General features: G+C 62.4%; 2 protein-coding genes across 11 annotated transcripts in view; one reads left to right on the top strand and one right to left on the bottom strand.

Annotated features, from left to right (window-relative positions):
• Window positions 1-15,968, top strand: part of TCEA2 (transcription elongation factor A2) — a 29,060-nt gene that overhangs the window by 4,740 nt on the left and 8,352 nt on the right. For 3 of the 10 annotated variants that reach the window (XM_030914265.1, XM_030914261.1, XM_030914262.1), the window contains exons 1-2: window positions 11,456-11,596; window positions 14,664-15,609. The exons of 1 other annotated variant lie outside the window; for it this stretch is intronic. In XM_030914265.1, coding sequence (XP_030770125.1) covers window positions 15,538-15,609 — 72 coding nt within the window. In that variant the 5' untranslated portion in view covers window positions 11,456-11,596; window positions 14,664-15,537. Of the gene's footprint in view, window positions 1-9,438; window positions 10,796-11,332; window positions 11,597-14,663; window positions 15,610-15,968 lie in introns of those variants that run through there. 6 more of the 10 variants (XM_030914260.1, XM_030914259.1, XM_030914257.1 and 3 more) reach the window with 5 other exon arrangements.
• Window positions 368-2,458, bottom strand: SOX18 (SRY-box transcription factor 18). Its single transcript, XM_030914255.1, has 2 exons — window positions 1,943-2,458; window positions 368-1,751 (listed from the first exon to the last, which is right to left on the bottom strand). Exons 1-2 carry the CDS (start codon window positions 2,298-2,300, stop codon window positions 955-957), a joined length of 1,155 nt encoding a protein of 384 aa, XP_030770115.1. The 5' UTR covers window positions 2,301-2,458; the 3' UTR covers window positions 368-954.

The following is a 15,968-nucleotide window of genomic DNA, read 5'->3' as shown; positions in this document are numbered from 1 at the left end:
GCTGCCAACCTGCCAGCCTCCCTCAGGAAGGGTGCCGTACTGGGCAGCCCTTGGGCATGGAAGTTTTAAGGCAGAGGCAAGGGCAATGGAACCCTGCCAGGGATGTGAGGGGATTGCTGGTAGTCTGATGTCTGATAGGCTTGAGTTAACATCGGGGTGGGACAGGAGGGGAGTGGAGGGCTGGGGGGGAGTGTGGACCCCATGCCTGCTACCCACGCTGTCTGGGCTGTGTCACGGAAGGAGGGAGGAGTGCTATGGGGCTCAAGCTAGGAGTCAGGCTCCCTGGGGGCGATTAGGAGGGAAGGGGCGTCCAGGGCTATTTGGGGGAACTGCTCTTCCCTCCCTGCAAACACCACAGTTGTCAGTGTGCAGAGGAAAGGCCCGAGGCTTTATTGTGGCCTCTCCACCCGGGGACCCAGCCCCAGGCTCCTCCTTTACAGCAAGCAAACATCTGTATTCCTCACATTTCAAAAGCCTTTGCCACAGTGACGGCTCTGATCACTGAAACTTCTTGGAAGAAAAGTTTAAGAGTTTAAGTAAAAATTAAATATATTGTATTAGGTATAATTTTTTAAAAGGGCAAAGTAAAAAATATTAATACAATCTGGTTGTAGAAAATACACAGCAAAAAAAGGAACAGGTGCCTCAAAAACGTAACCCTGGCAACTCTGCCAACAGGTCCTAGGCTCCGGCTTCCTGGAAAAGCCCCAGGACACGTGGGAACTCCAGGCACCGTCGCAGGGGCCCTCCCGAGGGCAGGTAGCCCAGAAGCCCAGGAAGGGTGGCCTGGGTGGCGGAACGGGCACAAGGCCGAGCATCACTGGCTCCTAGGGGGCTGTGACATGGAGCCAAACATACACGCGTGCGAGAGGGTAGAGCGGGCAGCGACGCGGTCGGATCGGTCGCGGGGGCTGCGGGAGGAAGCGCTGCAGGGACCCGGGCGGCGCCGGCAGCCTAGCCCGAGATGCACGCGCTGTAATAGACCGCGCTGCTGGCGTCCGACAGCGCGGAGATCAGGCTGCTCTCCTCGGGACAGGACATGGCGCGCGGGCCCAGTTTGGCCAGTGCCACGTGGTACGGCAGCCCGGGGGCGTCGGGCCGAGTCCGGCTGCAGTTGAGGTACTGGTCGAACTCGGTGAGGTCCACGTCGGCCCAGAGATCGGCGGCGGGCCCCAGCGGCTCGGCGTTCTCCAGCGGCGGGGCCTCGGGCGGCGGCGACAGCGGGCCGGGGTACGGGCCGGGCGTGCCCAGGGTGCCGTAGTACAGGCCAGCGAGCGGCGCCACCGGGGGCGCGGTCCTGAGCGCCTCCGCCAGGGGAGCCCCGTAGCAACCGCCGGGGTCCCGGGACAACTCGGTGGGCGCGTAGGGCGCGCGGAAGGCTCGCAGCGCGCAGTCCTCGGGCGCCGCGGGCGGTGGGAAGAAGGCAGCCTCGCCGGGCTCCAGGCCGTCCAGAGGCGAGCGCTCGGGCGTCGGCAGCCCCAGGCCGTCGAACTCGGCGCCCAGCGGGGGCAGCTCGCGGAAGGCGCGAGCCGAGCCAGGCGCCGCGGGGAAAGGCTCGGGCGGTGGCTGCGGGGGCGCTAATCCGGGGAGCAGGAGGCCGGGCTCCAGCCGCCGGGCCTTGCGCGCCTGCTTCTTGCGGCGCGGCCGGTACTTGTAGTTGGGGTGGTCGCGCAGGTGCTGCACGCGCAGCCGTTCGGCTTCCTCCACGAAGGGCCGCTTCTCCGCTGCGTTCAGCTCCTTCCACGCTTTGCCTGCGGGCCGCGGGCGCCAGTGAGTGGAACGCCGTCGGGCGGGTGGGCGCCGAGCCCTCCGTGCGCCTGGGACGCCCCTCGAGGGTTCGGCGCAGCCCCCGTACGCCGCGACCCGGGGACCCCCGCGCCCCCCTCCCCCCCGGCCCGAGCCCCCCGCCCGCTCCCCCTTCTGCCGCCCTCCCGCCGCTCACCCAGCATCTTGCTGAGCACCGCGTTGTGCAGGTCCGGGTTCTGCTGAGCCAGCCGCTTGCGCTCGTCCTTCGCCCACACCATGAAGGCGTTCATGGGCCGCCGGATGCGCGACTCGTCTGCCGCCTGGCGTTCCCCGCGGCCGGCCGGGCTGAGGCCATAGCGCCCCGGCTCGGGGCTGCGCGGCGGACTGCGCTGCGGGCTGGGCGGCGAGGCGGGCGCGGCGGGCGCGGCGAGGGCGGCGGGGGCGGCGGCGAGGCCGCGCGGGTCAGCGGCGGCCCCGTGTCCCGGGGCCCATGCACAGTCGCGGCGGGCGGGCGGGTCGTCCTGTGCGCCGTAGCCGGGCGGCGATCTCTGCATTCCAGCTGGGCGCGGCCTGGGCGGAACGGAGCGCGGGAGCGCGGCGGGCGGGCGGCGGGCACTGCGGAGCCGGGCGCGAGGGCGGGCCAGGCCGGGAGGGCGGACGGCGTTGGGGACGGCGGTGGCCTCGGGCCGGGCGGGCGCCCAGATATAGCGGCTCGGGGCCAATCGGCGGCGGGGCGGGCGGGCCGGGGCGGGTCGGGGCCGCCCCCTCCCCGGGGGCTCCCTTTCTTCTCCGGCCGGGCGGGATTTCGCGGAGGCCTCCCCCGCGCACAGCCCCCCCACCTCCCCCGCCACCTCTCCGACGGAGAGACCCCCGGGTGGGAAGGAAAGGGCTGCCGATGTGGGCCGGTGCTGCCAGACTTTCAGAGGCGAGCTGCCACCCACCCACGGAGTCGGACCCCCGGGCAGTAACTGGGGGAGGGCGGCAGTGTCCCGCTCGTTGCCGTTCCCCGCACCCCCCTAGGAAGCTCCATGGGGAGGAGAGGGCCCTTTTGCACACCAAGTTCTTGGGAGGCTGCCTTCCCAACAGCCGGCAAGTCCTTCCTGGAGTGCAGCGCCCTCAGAAAAGCCCCCGTCTTTGGGGAGGCGCTCTGACTACCCAAGGGCGCCCATGCACAACGTTCCTGGCAGCACCAGGGACTTTGAATGCCTTTATGGGACAAGGTGGTCGTCGTGTTTCTGTCCTCACTCCCAAACCAACTCTGGCACAAGGCAAAGCTGACACAGGGAGGGAGAGAGCAGAGGCCCTGGACAGAGCCCACAAAGAGAAGGGGGAGCAGGGATGCAGAGGCTGTGGCCTCCTCCCTGCCCACCTCAGGGCCCTTGGGGAGGGGGCTGGGACCCGCAGGGGCTGTGCGGCTCCCCTGCCCAGCCCAGGCCACCGCTGCAGCAAGAGGCAGGGCTGACCTGGGTCCTTCCCGCTGGCCCCTCCCTGGATCCTCTGACCTGGGGAGGGCCGGGTTCCAGAGGAGCGTCCGGCTTCCTGAATTTTCACTGTCTCCTTCCCACCCCATCAGGAGGGGATCTCGCCTCCAGAGCTGAGGGTCTCCCTCTGGACGTCCTCCCCTCCCACTGCCACACATGGTTCTACTGGAGGAGTGTCGAGTGTCCCCAGCAGCCCTCCAGGCAGGGTCAGAATCCCCCCCACCTCATGGCACATCTCCTCATAGCCTGGAGGCTCTGCAACTGCCCTCCACCTACCACCATGCTGGGAGCCCCATGGGTAGAGACCACAGATCTTGGTGACCTTGAGCCTGTGTGGCCAGAAGCTCTTGGGTCTCTGTCCCTGCCAGCCTCGCTAGGCCACATCCAGCCTATGCTATGAATGGGGGGCCCATGTGGGCCTTGCAGTGCCCCTCAGAGGCTGTTCCTGAACTGTCCCCAGGGGCGCTCCTGCCCTGAGGCCAGCACCCCCACAGGGTCACCCCCACCGAGAGCTGTCGCGGTCGGTGTCCAGCCCTCCCCAAAGCGCCACATCACAGTCTGTCTCGACACCCATCGTCCCAGCATGCGGAGCTGGGTCTCCCAGTCTGGCCTCCAGGTCTCCCCTCACTCCAGTTTGCCCCATGGGCCTAGCACCTCATTCACAGACACTGAACCAGTGCTGGCTAATGGGGGGCCCTTGGGGCACCAGGAGGTGTGGCCTCTGGCTTTTCTGGGGAGGCAGGCAGAGTTGTGGCCACAGGGATGGATGGGCTTACAGGCCTCTGCTGGGTGGTGCTAGTTCCCTTTCAATCTCAGTGTGGGTGGCTGGACCCTTGGCCAAGTCTCAGTGTGGGTGGGCCTCCTGGGCAGCTGGCAGGAAGGTGCAGGGGGGTGGGGAGCTGTGTGAAGACCCCCAAAGGGCTGCTACTTGGCAGAAGCTCCCTCTGCTTACAACCTTAGGGATGGAGTCTGGGGTCACCAGGGCCTGGCTCAGCCTGGGCAGTGGCTGGTCACTGGGGCCTGGGAAAGAGGTCCTCAGGGTCCTCTGCAGCAGCCCTCACATGTTGGGAGGGATTTGCAGTTCCCTGGGGGCTCTGCTTGGTCCTCTGCCGCCCCTGAGAGCCCAGAGTCACTGGAGCTGCTCTAAACATAGTGGCAGGCAGTGTCCGGCATGACCTCATCGCCTCCTCGTCCCCTACAACACCCACCAGCAGCCGCCTTGCCTGGCGCCAGCCAATGACCCACCCTCTTGGCTGGGCTGTGCGACTCAGGTGTCCGGCTGTCATGTCCTGTGAGCCAGGGCTGGGTGGGGAGCCTCCTGGGTGCTCCTTTATCTCCGCGTGGCAGGGAGGAGGCCGGCAGCCCCGGCCCAGTGTCCAGATGGGACGCAGTTGGGGTAGAGACCACAGTCAGGGTGGTGTGATCTGGAGTCCCAGGGCTGGGGGGACTCTCCAGGGCGGTACAGGGGATGGTGTGGGTGTGGCCAGTTGTGCTGAGGGAGGGGCATCCGATGTGTGTCTGTGCATCTGTGTGTGGCCTGTGTCTGTCTGTCTGCCTGGGTGTGGGGTGAGGGGGACTCTAGTGCTGGAGGCTGCCCAGGGCCTTGGGAGCCAGGCAAGCTGGACTCTCCCAGGAAGAGATGAGGGCCCATAATAGGTCCAGGACCAGGGGTCCTGCTCCATGAAGTTTGGAGGGTCCTCAAGGCTTCTCTGGCCACTGAGCTTGGGCCCCAGCCTTCTCCAAAGGAGGGCAGGCAGTTCATGAGTCTAGGAGCATTCCTCTGCCTCTGGAACCCCACCTCAGTCTATCCTGGACCAGGTGGGCTATGGCTCACCCTTGGGAGGGAGCCTATCTGTAGCCCCCAAACCCCAGTCAGAAAGGCAGAGTTTGGGGGCAAGCTTTCTCTATAAGGGTGGGACTGGCCTGGGCACTGAGTGGACACTGTCCTGCCTACCACCTGCCCCTCTCCCTCAGCCTGGACAGAAACCCCGGCCTCCAAGTGAGGCCTGCAAAGGATGCTGGGTAGTCCCCCCCCTCGGTGGCTGTGGGTGGGGGCTTGGCTTGGCACGGCTCCGGGCCGGGATGGCGGGACCTCCCAGGCACTGCCTGGGCACAGACCTCCCAGGCTCCCGCCAGCCCAGCCCCTGCGGCTGCAAGAGCAGCGAGGCTGGGACCAATTACCGAGTCCGAGGGGCCTGGACCCTCCTGCTCCTCAAGGGTGGAGGTAGGGGTTCCTGTTGGATGCAGTTTCAGGTGGAGGGGGCTCTCTGGCCTCCCGAACTTTGGCTGTCTCCAGTTCAGATCCTACCTTCTGCCCACAGCTGAACACCTCTTCCGCAGGGAGCCCCCAGCCTTCCAGCCACTGTCCTCGAGAGACGGCAGCATCTTGGTCTCCTGTCTGTGGCCTTGGTGGGCTTTCTACGGAACTCACTGAGACAGGTCCGGCTCCTCGGGAGCTCTGTATTTAGTGGGCCTTGTCCTGGAGTTGCGGCTCCAGGCCTAGTGAGACATGGCAGAGGCCAGGGCAGTGAGAGTGTGAGGCTGGGGTGAGGGTCTATGTAGAGGCCGCCCGATGCCTCAGAACCAGGTGGACAGTTGTGTGCATGTCTCTCTTGGCCAATGACAGGTCCAGGTTCAGGTGGCCCTTGCCCAGGGACACAGGCTTTTCCTGGCTCTGTGCCTTCCAGCTCTCAGTCCTGGTACGCACAGTGTCACTGGGCTTCTGATAGCTGCCGGCCTCAACTCTGGGAGAGGGCAGGTGGGGCGGCAGGAGGTGCCTGTGCTTTCCTGGCATGAGCAGGCATGAGAGGTGCATGTACTCATCTGGGCAGCGCCTCTCAACTGTTAGGTGTGGGGTTAGGGTTCACCTGACGATTTGCCACAGTCCAGCGGACCTGAGAGTTGCATGCAGAGCTGGGTGTCAGTGCAGATTGGGGAAGGGTCTGAGGGTGTGGGTGTGTGGGGCTGTGCCGGGGCCTGCAGACTGGGGTGTGCGGTGCGAGTGGGGAAGGGTCTGAGGGTGTGTGGTGCAAGTGAGGTGCTTTTGTAGTCTGAGGGATGATGTGCCAGTGTGGTGTCAGGGTCTCTTCTACTCTGGGTGCTAAGGGCCAGCAGGACTGAGAGGGGTGGGGCCTTCTCTGGGTCGAGGGCCACAGGGGGATGGTGGGGATGGGAGTGCTAAATGCACAGGGTGGGGCTGGGCTGTGGGCAGCAGATATGCTGTGGACAGTCAGGGTTAGGTCACCTGCGGCGAGCGGGGCTTCCTAGGTGTTCCCAGGGCCCTGGTGATGTGGAAGCTGTTCTCAAATTCTGGGGTGTTGTGCTATGGTGGGCATGTACCTAGGGTGTTATCAAGGGCTGTGCCCACTTTTAGGGGCACTGGACAGGAGTTGGGGTGTCAGAGCAGCTGCTTGAGCTCTGCAGGGACCGTCGTGTGGCCCTCGGGGTATCCTGCCCTAGGGGCAGCTGCAGGGCCACTTGTGTCCCTGGGTGTTGCTGCCTGTTGTGCGGCCTTCCCAGGGCTGTTTGTTGATGGGGGGGTTCCATGGGAAGCAGGCTGGTGGGCTGGGCTGCTCTGGGTTTCTGAGGCAACAGCAGGGAGGGGCCAGGAAACTGCAGCTCAGGAAGGAAGGCTGGCCTTGCAGGAGGAGGGAGCCTGGGGCCAGCTTAGGCTGAGCAGGCGCCAGACATTCTGTCCTGCGGCCCCGGCCCCCACTGGCTGGGAGCTCCTGCCCAAGTTCTACTGGCCCCACCCTTGTCTCCACCTCCATGCTTGTATGGCTGCCTTTATTCAGACCTTGGTGGCTTGGGCTTGGGTCTGTGGGTAACCTGGTCCTGTGCTTATGTGAGCCCCGGTCCCTTTGTGGCTCTGTAGAGGCCCAAATGGGGCTCGCGGTGTACCCTGCACTGTGGGGCATGTGTTAGTACACTCTGGTCCCCAGGGTCCCTGGAGGGCAGTGTCCACTCTGACTGCCCTGTCCTGGGCTGGCCCAGCCTCCTCCTCCCCTGCCAGGTTGGGAAATGGGGAGAGGGAGAACACCCTCAGGGGTCATCTCTCTCCCAGCCACGGAGGGGCACTGCAGGGCTGGACGCCTGAAGCTGTGTGTTTCTTTCTGTTGCTTGTCCTGGCATTGGTGACAGCCAGCTGGGGCTGCCACATGCGCTAGAGGGGGCAGGCCTGTGTTCTGGGGGCTCATCCACCCCTTCTTGCTCAGGGACTGGCAACATCTATCCGTCCATTTGTTCTTGGGCAGCTGCTGTGTAGCAGACCCTGTATTAGGGGTTAGGAATTTGGCAGAGAACAAAACAGACAGGTCCCCGCCTGTGGGAAGCTTCCATTTTGGTGAAGAGACAGACAGTCAACAAATCCACAAACAGGCCAGTGGCTCACGCCTGGAATCCCAGCACTTTGGGAGGCTAAGGCGGGAGGATCACCTGAGGTCAGGAGTTCGAGAACAGCCTGGTCAGTATGATGAAACTGCCGTCGCTACTTGAAAAAAAAAAAAAAAATTAGCTGGGCATGGTGGGCTCCTGTAGTCACAACTACCCCAGAGGCTGAGGCATGAGAATCGCTTAAACCCGGGAGGCGGAGGTTGCAGTGAGCCGAGACTGCACCACTGCACTCCAGCCTGGGCGACAGAGTGAGACTCTGTTTCCAAACAAAAACAAAAGGAAAAAACAAAAATTAGCTGGGGGTGGTGGCACATGCTTGCAATCCCAGCTAGTAGGGAGGCTAAGGCACAGGAATTGTTTGAGCCTGGGAGGTGGAGGTTGCAGCGAGCCGAGATCGCACCACTGCACTCCAGCCTGGGCGACAGAGAAAGACTGTTTCAAAAAACAAAAATGAAACAAAACAAACCTAACCGAAAACAAATCCACAAACAAGCCAGAACTTGGGGTGCCAGGTGTAGGGAGGGGCTGTATCAGGGTCACGCATGGATTTTGCCCTTGGGGGTTCAAGGGAGGGGTCTTTTCACAGAGGGAGGAGCATGTGCCAAGGCCCTGGGGCAGGGAAGTCTGCTGGCATGAGTGGAGCAGGGGGTGCAGAGAGGAGGGGATGAGGCTCAGAGGGAACAAGGGCTGAGTGGGGTCTGGGAGAGTCTTGCATTTTCTGAGTGAGACGGGACCTTGGGAGGTTCTGAGTAGAGCATGATCTGCCTCAGCTCAGCTGCTACGTGAAGATGCGGCTGTGCAGGGCAGGAGGGACGGGCTCACCGCCAGCGGAGAAGGCAGGGGGCTCTGCTTCTGCAGGGGGGCCTGGCCAAAGTTGGCTCTCAGCCCCTGCTCCGGCTGCCCCGGGAGTCTGCCTGGTCTCTCTCTGGGAGGCGTGGGCCCCTGGGAGGTGCCGCCTCAGGGAACCCTGGTTTTGCTGCCCCGTGAGTCCGTGAGTCGGGTCTCCAGGCTTCACCCATAGCCCGACCCCACGGCTGCCTGGGGCCTCTGGGGAGGGGCAGGGTGGAGTGGCCGCCAGGCTGGCGGGCTGGCAGGGCAGCATTTCTGGGAATTGTGTGGGGGAAGTGCATTGTTAGAGCAAGCCTGGAGCGGGCCGCCAGGGCCGCCACTGGCCTCTGGGGATGCCTCCTGCCTCCCCCAGCGTTGCTTCTGTGGGAGGGAGCTGGGACTGGGCCAAGGCATGGGCTGGGCTGGGGACTTTCCGAGAGACGCTGCCCTGGGCAGGTGGCTCTTCCCATTCTGCAGACTGGGTGACTGAGGTCCAGAGAGCCGGCTGCTGCAATGGCAAAGCCAGGAGCAGTGGTCCCAGTCCCCATCCCCTGCCCTCATCTACTGGTGCCTGGGACAGGGGAACACTTGCTGGACCTAAGCCCCATCGCTGACCTGCCGGTGGGCATCCAAGGGAGGCCTGGGTGGGGTCCAATGGGGACACAGCTCGGCAGAGCCCCCAAGGTGGGCTGAAGGGTCTGATGGAACGGGGCGCAGAGATGGCGCCTAGGTGCTTGGGCTGTGGGAGGGCTGCCACCATGGGGTGGCAGGGGGTGGGGGCTCCTGGGGCTGCAGGATTCCCTGGCCCCCGCTCTGTGGTTGCAGGAAGCAAGTGGGGCTCTGTGTGAGTTTGGCAGCAGGAGGCTTCCCACCGTGGCTCTGCCTCAGCCAGAGGGGAAGCATGGATAGCGGCCACCGGGGTCATGGCCGGCTTTGGGCAGGCAGGGGGCGGGGGACGCAAATAGAAAAATAAAGAGCCTGAGCTTCCGAAGTTTCCTGGACTCAGGATGGGGGAGGGACAGGCTTTTGGGCCAAAGGTGCGGCCGGCCCTGTGGGGTGGACCGGGGGGTTTCTCCCCAGACGCCTGTTGGGGCCAGAACTGCCCCCTCAGACCTCCAAGGTGGGACACATCTCCTCCTTAGAGCCCTCAGGACAGGGCCCTGTTGCCTACAGAGAATTCCTAAAGGCCTATCCATGTGTCTCTGTCCATAAAGACATCGAGTGTGGAGGACACCATGGAGGAGGAGACGGAACCCTCCTGTTTCCTGGGGCTCAGTCCCAGGTGAGGCTGGCCACAGGTGACCACAGAGACCTAGCCTGGTGTCGTGCAGCCGCTGGGTCTGTGAAGGGGAGTGGGGCACTCCTCACCCCGTGGCAGCTCCTAATCAGGAGGCCTCTCCCCTCCACCTGCACGTCATGTGGCTGTGGCTCCCAGGATGAGACAGGCTCGGCGCCCGGAGTGGGTGAGTGAGCATCCCTCTCCTTCATCACCACTGCCTCCGCTATGAGCCACCCTTCTTTCAGGCTATGTGCATTTCCGACTCTGTTCTCAGGGTTTAACCGAAACCCTAATGTGGCAGAGTGGGACCCGGGCCTTGCCCTCTGGGCAAGTGGCTCCCTGTGTGTGTAAGGCCCCCGCCTGCCTGTGTGCGTGTGCACGTGTGCCTGCACACAGGGAAGGAAAGTTTTTCAGCTGCTGAGGATGGGAGTAGGGGCTGGAGCAGCACGCTGCAGGGACGCCCCACAGGAAAATCGATGGTTCTGATGTTCTCAGCCTCTGGGTGCAAATTCCTGAGGGCACAGGAACGTCTGGCACCCCTGGGCAGCTTGCTGGGGGAAGCTCTGTGGAGGAGGACGTCCGGAGGTCAGTAAGGTCCAGGGGGGCGGGAATGCTCAGAACAAGGTCTCCGAAGTCCAGAGCTCCTGAGGGATCCGGGACCAGGGGCACTGGGGAGTTTCAGGGTTGGTCGCCGCCACAGCCCTCACAAGTGAGGCTGCTCTCTGCGACTGGCCACCTTCTCGCCTCTGCCACTTCACAGTCCTGGGGGGCAGCTGTGGCTCTTGCTGGGAACCAACTGAACCGCCCTGGGGCTTGGGGGTGGGGTGGTGCTGAAGTGAGGCTCACCCGTCCGTGGCTCACTCCCACCACCTAGAGGCCACTGTTCCTCACAGGCACGGGGCCAGTCACCTGCCTCCGCCCAGGGGGCAGGACCTCCCCACCGGACTGCGGGCTCTCTGATCACCGGGATGGGCCTACACCTCTTCCCCTGCAGCGGCTGCTTCCACGCAGGACTGGAGCATGTCAGGGTTTGGGGCTGCTGTCCTAGGGGAGTGGCTGCGGCCTGCAGGTCAGAGGCCCCCGCCTTCTTTTGCTAACCCCCTTCCCTGCCTGTCCTGTCCACCCCTTTCTCTCCATCACCTGCCCCTGCCATGAACCACGAACCAGTGACCCCATCCACACCTGTCTGACCAGGCTCCCCACGTGCCCTGACGTAACCCCGTAGGCTGGGTCCACAGCTGACATCGCTTCCTGGGGAATTCCCAACCTGCCAGCCATTGTTCTTAAGACACCCCAGCGGCCGGGCGCGGTGGCTCAAGCCTGTAATCCCAGCACTTTGGGAGGCCGAGACGGGCGGATCACGAGGTCAGGAGATCGAGACCATCCTGGCTAACACGGTGAAACCCCGTCTCTACTAAAAGAATACAAAAAAAACTAGCCGGGCGAGGTGGTGGGCACCTGTAGTCCCAGTTACTCGGGAGGCTGAGGCAGGAGAATGGCGTAAACCTGGGAGGCGGAGCTTGCAGTGAGCTGAGATCCGGCCACTGCACTCCAGCCTGGGGGACAGAGCGAGACTCCGTCTCAAAAAAAAAAAAAAAAAAAAAAAAAAAAAGACACCCCAGCATCTCGAACTCCCTCTGTCTGCAGCCTCTGTGGGCCGGGCCTCCACTAGGACCCCCTGAGACATGTCAGGCTCCTCACGAGCTCTGTCTTGTGTGGCCATGCCCAGGGCCCCAGGAGGTAGAGGACCAGCGGGCATCTCATGGAGGAGGAAGAAGGGCCCGGAGAGGGACCTCAGCTCCTGCTCAGCAAGGGAGTCCCACCCAGTTCCTGGCGTCCTCGTTGAGGCCCCTCGTCCACGGTGCACAAGGTAGAATTCATGGGATCATAAAGGAAGCCAGTTCTACCAACACACGGTTAGGAAAATATTTTCTTAAAGTGTGATATCAAAACCCAAGTGCTTCTTTACCAAGAACAAGATGTTACCACTGGGCAGCCTCTGCAGTTCCAGTAGCAGCCAGTGTGTGGGCACGACACAGTTCCCATCCGTGCCAGCTCAGCCACAGGCCCAGATGACCAGATCTGGTTCATGGCCTTGTTCATAACTGAACGAACAACACCTTTCTGCTAGAGGTTGGTATAAAGGAGATGATGGCCCGGACGCGGTGGCTCACGCCTATAATCCCAGCACTTTAGGAGGCCGAGGTGGGCGGATCACCTGAGGTCAGGAGTTTGAGACTAGCCTCACCAATATTATGTAACCTCGTCTCTACTAAAAATACAAACATATTAGCCTGGAGTGGTGGTGCATGCATGTAATCCCAGCTACTCGGGAGGTTGAGACGAGAATTGCTTGAACCTGGGATGCGGAGGTTGCAGTGAGCCGAGATCGTGCCACTGCACTCCAGCCTGGGCCACAAGAGCGAAACTCTGTCTCAAAAAAAAAAAGAGATGATGGTTTCTTCCCACCAGTTTATTTTCTGTCAGGGGTTTGGTCTCTGACTCCCTGGATTGTTGAGACACCTTGCACCCCACCAACACTTCAACCAGAACTGGGCTTGGCCCTCTCTCCTTTCTGCCTCCACTCTTAGGAACTTGCAGCTATCTGGGGTCAGTTCTCCTCCGTGCTGTCTGGGCTGCACCTCCTGCCCAGGAGGGGCCTCTCTGTGCTCCAGCCCTTGCCAGCATCTCAGGATCTGCAGTCCTGATACTTGGAGGTCTCCCCCACCCCCAGCTTGAGGGCTGGCTTCCTTTCGGTGGTCTTCAAATCAACTCACCCTCGGCTGTTGGAGAAGCCTGTGTGTCTGGCCAGGCAGGCTCCATGGATGTGTCCAGTGTCTTCATGGATGGTGGGAACCAGCTTTGAAACCCTGGCCACCCGGACCTCCGAAGCCACGCTTTCTGGGGTTCCTGCTGGTTCCTGCACAAGGGCAGTTCCAGTGTGGCTTCTACAGGACCCTGGCCAGCTCCTTGGTCTGGTTGCCAGCCATTGAGAGGGTGGCTGAAGGGTGGGTGGCTCCAGCCTCCTCTCGTGTGCCTCTGATGAGGCTGGACCCTTCAAGTCTTCCTATATGCCCAAACTATGGAATTCTTGCCACGAGGACTTGCTTGGATGGTCTAGGTTGGAAGCCCCAGCTCAGTGAGGGCAGAATCAGTCAGTATGGAAACTGTGTTCATGTATTAATAATAATATAATCATATAATATCACGGGGCCTCTATCTTTGAAAGACTTTGCTCCTCACAAGGAATGCTATGCTCTTTCCTTATGATTGAGGGTTTTTTTTGCGACGGAGTCTGACTCTGTTACCAGGCTGGAGGGCAGGGGCGTGATCTCAGCTCGCTGCAACCTTTGCCTCCCGGATTCAAGCAATTCTCCTGCCTCAGCCTCCTGAGTAGTTGGGATCACAGGCGCATGCCGCCATGCCCAGCTAATTTTTTTTTTTTGTATTTTAGTAGAGACGGGGTTTCACCATGTTGCCCAGGCTGGTCTCAAACTCCTGAGCTCAGGCAGTCCACCTCCCAAAGTGCTAGGATTACAGGCATGAGCCACTGCGCCCGGCCTGAGTCTTTTTTTTTTGAGACAAGAGTCTCACTCTGTCACCCAGGCTAGAGTGCAGTGGCACAATCTGGGCTCACTGCAACCTCCACCTCCTGGGTTCAAGCGATTCTCCTGCCTCAGCCTCACAAGTAGCTGTGATTACAGGCATGTGCCACCACACACGGCTAATTTTTGTATTTTTAGCAGAGACAGGGTTTCGCCATGTTGGCCAGGCTCTTCTGGAACTCCTGACCTCAGATAATCTGCCCACTTCAGCCTCCCAAAGTGCTGGGATTACCGGGGTGAGCCACTGCACCTGGCCAAGATGAGTGTCTCTCTCTCTTTTTCTTTTGAGACAGAGTCTCGCTGTTGTCGGCCAGGGCTGGAGTACAATGGTGCTATCTTGGCTCACTGTAACCTCCGCCTTCTGGGTTCCAGCAATTCTCCTGTCTCTGCCTCCTAAGTAGCTGAGATTACAGGCGCCCGGCACCACACCTGGCTAAGTTTTGTAATCTTGGTAGAGAAGGGGTTTCACCATGTAGGCCAGGCTGGTCTTGAACTCCGGACCTCAGGTGATCCACCTGCCTCAGCCTCCCGAAGCGCTGGGATTACAGGCATGAGCCACCGTGCCCGGCCAAGATAAGTCTCTTAACTGACCATATTTTCTTTCTCTTTTTTTTTTTTTTTTTTTTTGAGACGGGAGTCTCACTCTGTCGCCCAGGCTGGAGTGCAGTGGCCGGTTCTCAGCTCACTGCAAGCTCCGCCTCCCGGGTTTACGCCATTCTCCTGCCTCAGCCTCCCGAGTAGCTGGGACTACATTAGCTGGGACTACAGGCGCCCGCCACCTCGCCCGGCTAGTTTTTTTTTTGTATTTTTTAGTAGAGACGGGGTTTCACCGTGTTATCCAGGATGGTCTTGATCTCCTGACCTCGTGATCCGCCCGTCTCGGCCTCCCAAAGTGCTGGGATTACAGGCCTGAGCCACCGCGCCCGGCCCATATTTTCTTTCTCATTTTGGCTGCTGGGAAGCTCAGTTATATCTGATTAGTGTCACAGAAAGCCCAAGGAACGCTCAGCCCATTCCACCTGCCACCTGGCCTCATAGTTCCTTGGCTTGAACTTGAATGAATATAGGATCCACAGCACTAAAGACAGCGGCTTCTTGGTCCACAGCCTCCCCCAGGATTGTGCCCTCTCCAGCAAACCACTCAGCATCTGCATTACTGAGGAGTTGGCAGGCATTGGTGGGGATGCTGGCCCCGCACCTGTCCTCGTCCTCAACCCTCCCTAGGCCTGGGCCATCTCTCTGGCTGCCTGCAGTCTGGCCCTACCTAGGGACCTCCAACAACAAGGGCAATGAATACTAACGGTCATGCTCCATCCCCTGCTCTGTTCTCAGGCATGTGATGTCAATCAGCTTACATCATCTTGACGGGAGCCCTGTGAGGCAGACACTGTCGTCAGTCCAGCTTCACAAGTGGAGAGACTGAGATACAGAGCAGTCAACCTGCAGAGCCCAGAATCTAATCCCTGGTAGCTGACTTGGGAGGCAGAGGCCCCCCGCACCTCGCGAACCCCAGCAGTGGCCCCTTCTAGATGCCACGTCCAGCTACCGCGCGCTTACACCTGCAGGGCCCCACAAGAGGCCTCCCAGTGTACGCGGGCCTCTTGAAGAGGTAACCTCCACTCAGAGGTCCGAATGACCCAAACTCGGCTCTGGGAGGCTGGGGACGGCCCTCCAGGCCAAGCGGGGAGCGCGCAGGGCTCAGCGGGGCCCAAGAGCAGGGCTGAGGGCGCTGGGTCCTGAGCCATCCACTGAAGGACGCTGGGGGACAGCAAGGCCCGAAGCAGGAGGAGAGAAGGGAGCGGATTCCCGGGCCTCCTGGGCCCCAGTCGCTCCAGGCTGTCTGGGCCCGGGAGGGGCGTGCCCGGGGCGCCTCCCGAGCGGGTTATAGTGGGACCAGGAGCCTCTGCCGGCGGCGGGTCAGGACTACGCTTCCCAGGAGGCTGTGCGCGCCGCGTGGCGCCTGGGAGTTGTGGTCCAGAGCTCGGCGAGCGCGGGCGCGGCGGGCGGGGCGGGCGGGCGCGTGGACTACGCGTCCTAGGATGCCGCGCGCGGCCGCGGGGCCGAGGGTTTGAACCGAGGGTCCGCCGTCCGCGGCGGGGTTGCGTCGGCTGCGGCGGGTGCGGGAGGTGGCGACGACCGGGGCCGGGGTCCCAGCCCCGCTGCGGAGGCGGGCGCGACGGGTGCGGGGGTCGCTGCTCCTGAGGCGATGATGGGCAAGGAGGAGGAGATTACGCGGATCGCCCGGAGGCTGGACAAGATGGTGACCAAGAAGAGCGCGGTGAGGGGCGCGGGCCGCCAGGACCCCGGGAACCCCGCCCCGCCGAGACCCCGTCGAGCCCGCCGACCCCGTTAGGGCCGGAAGACGACCTGAGGGACAGGACGAGACCCCTCCCCGGCAGAGACTTCCGGGACGCAGGGGAGACCCCCACCCGTGGCCGAGACCCCTGCCCCGAGCCAGCCCTGCCGTTCACCCCCGCAACCCCGGCAGAGGCCGCGATCGGGCCTGGACCTTGTCCCGGGAGAGCCACCCGCTCTGGACTCAGAACCCCCCTCGCCCGCAGTCACAGGCTCCGCCCCCTTCCCTGTCCCTTAACTCCAGACCCCCAGCCTGGCCCGTCGACTCCTTCCTTGGCCCCG

Source organism: Rhinopithecus roxellana, chromosome 13 (genome assembly GCF_007565055.1).
Source record: "Rhinopithecus roxellana isolate Shanxi Qingling chromosome 13, ASM756505v1, whole genome shotgun sequence".
Taxonomy (NCBI): Eukaryota; Metazoa; Chordata; class Mammalia; order Primates; family Cercopithecidae; genus Rhinopithecus; species Rhinopithecus roxellana.
This window is presented reverse-complemented; position numbering and strand designations above follow the sequence as displayed.

Coding starts and splice junctions, on each gene's coding strand:
- SOX18 (XM_030914255.1), bottom strand. CDS start 2,300: ATGCAGAGATCGCCGCCCGGCTACGGCGCACAGGACGACCCGCCCGCC. Junction 1,752..1,942: donor GGTGCTCAGCAAGATGCTGG/GTGAGCGGCGGG, acceptor CGCGGCCCGCAG/GCAAAGCGTGGAAGGAGCTG.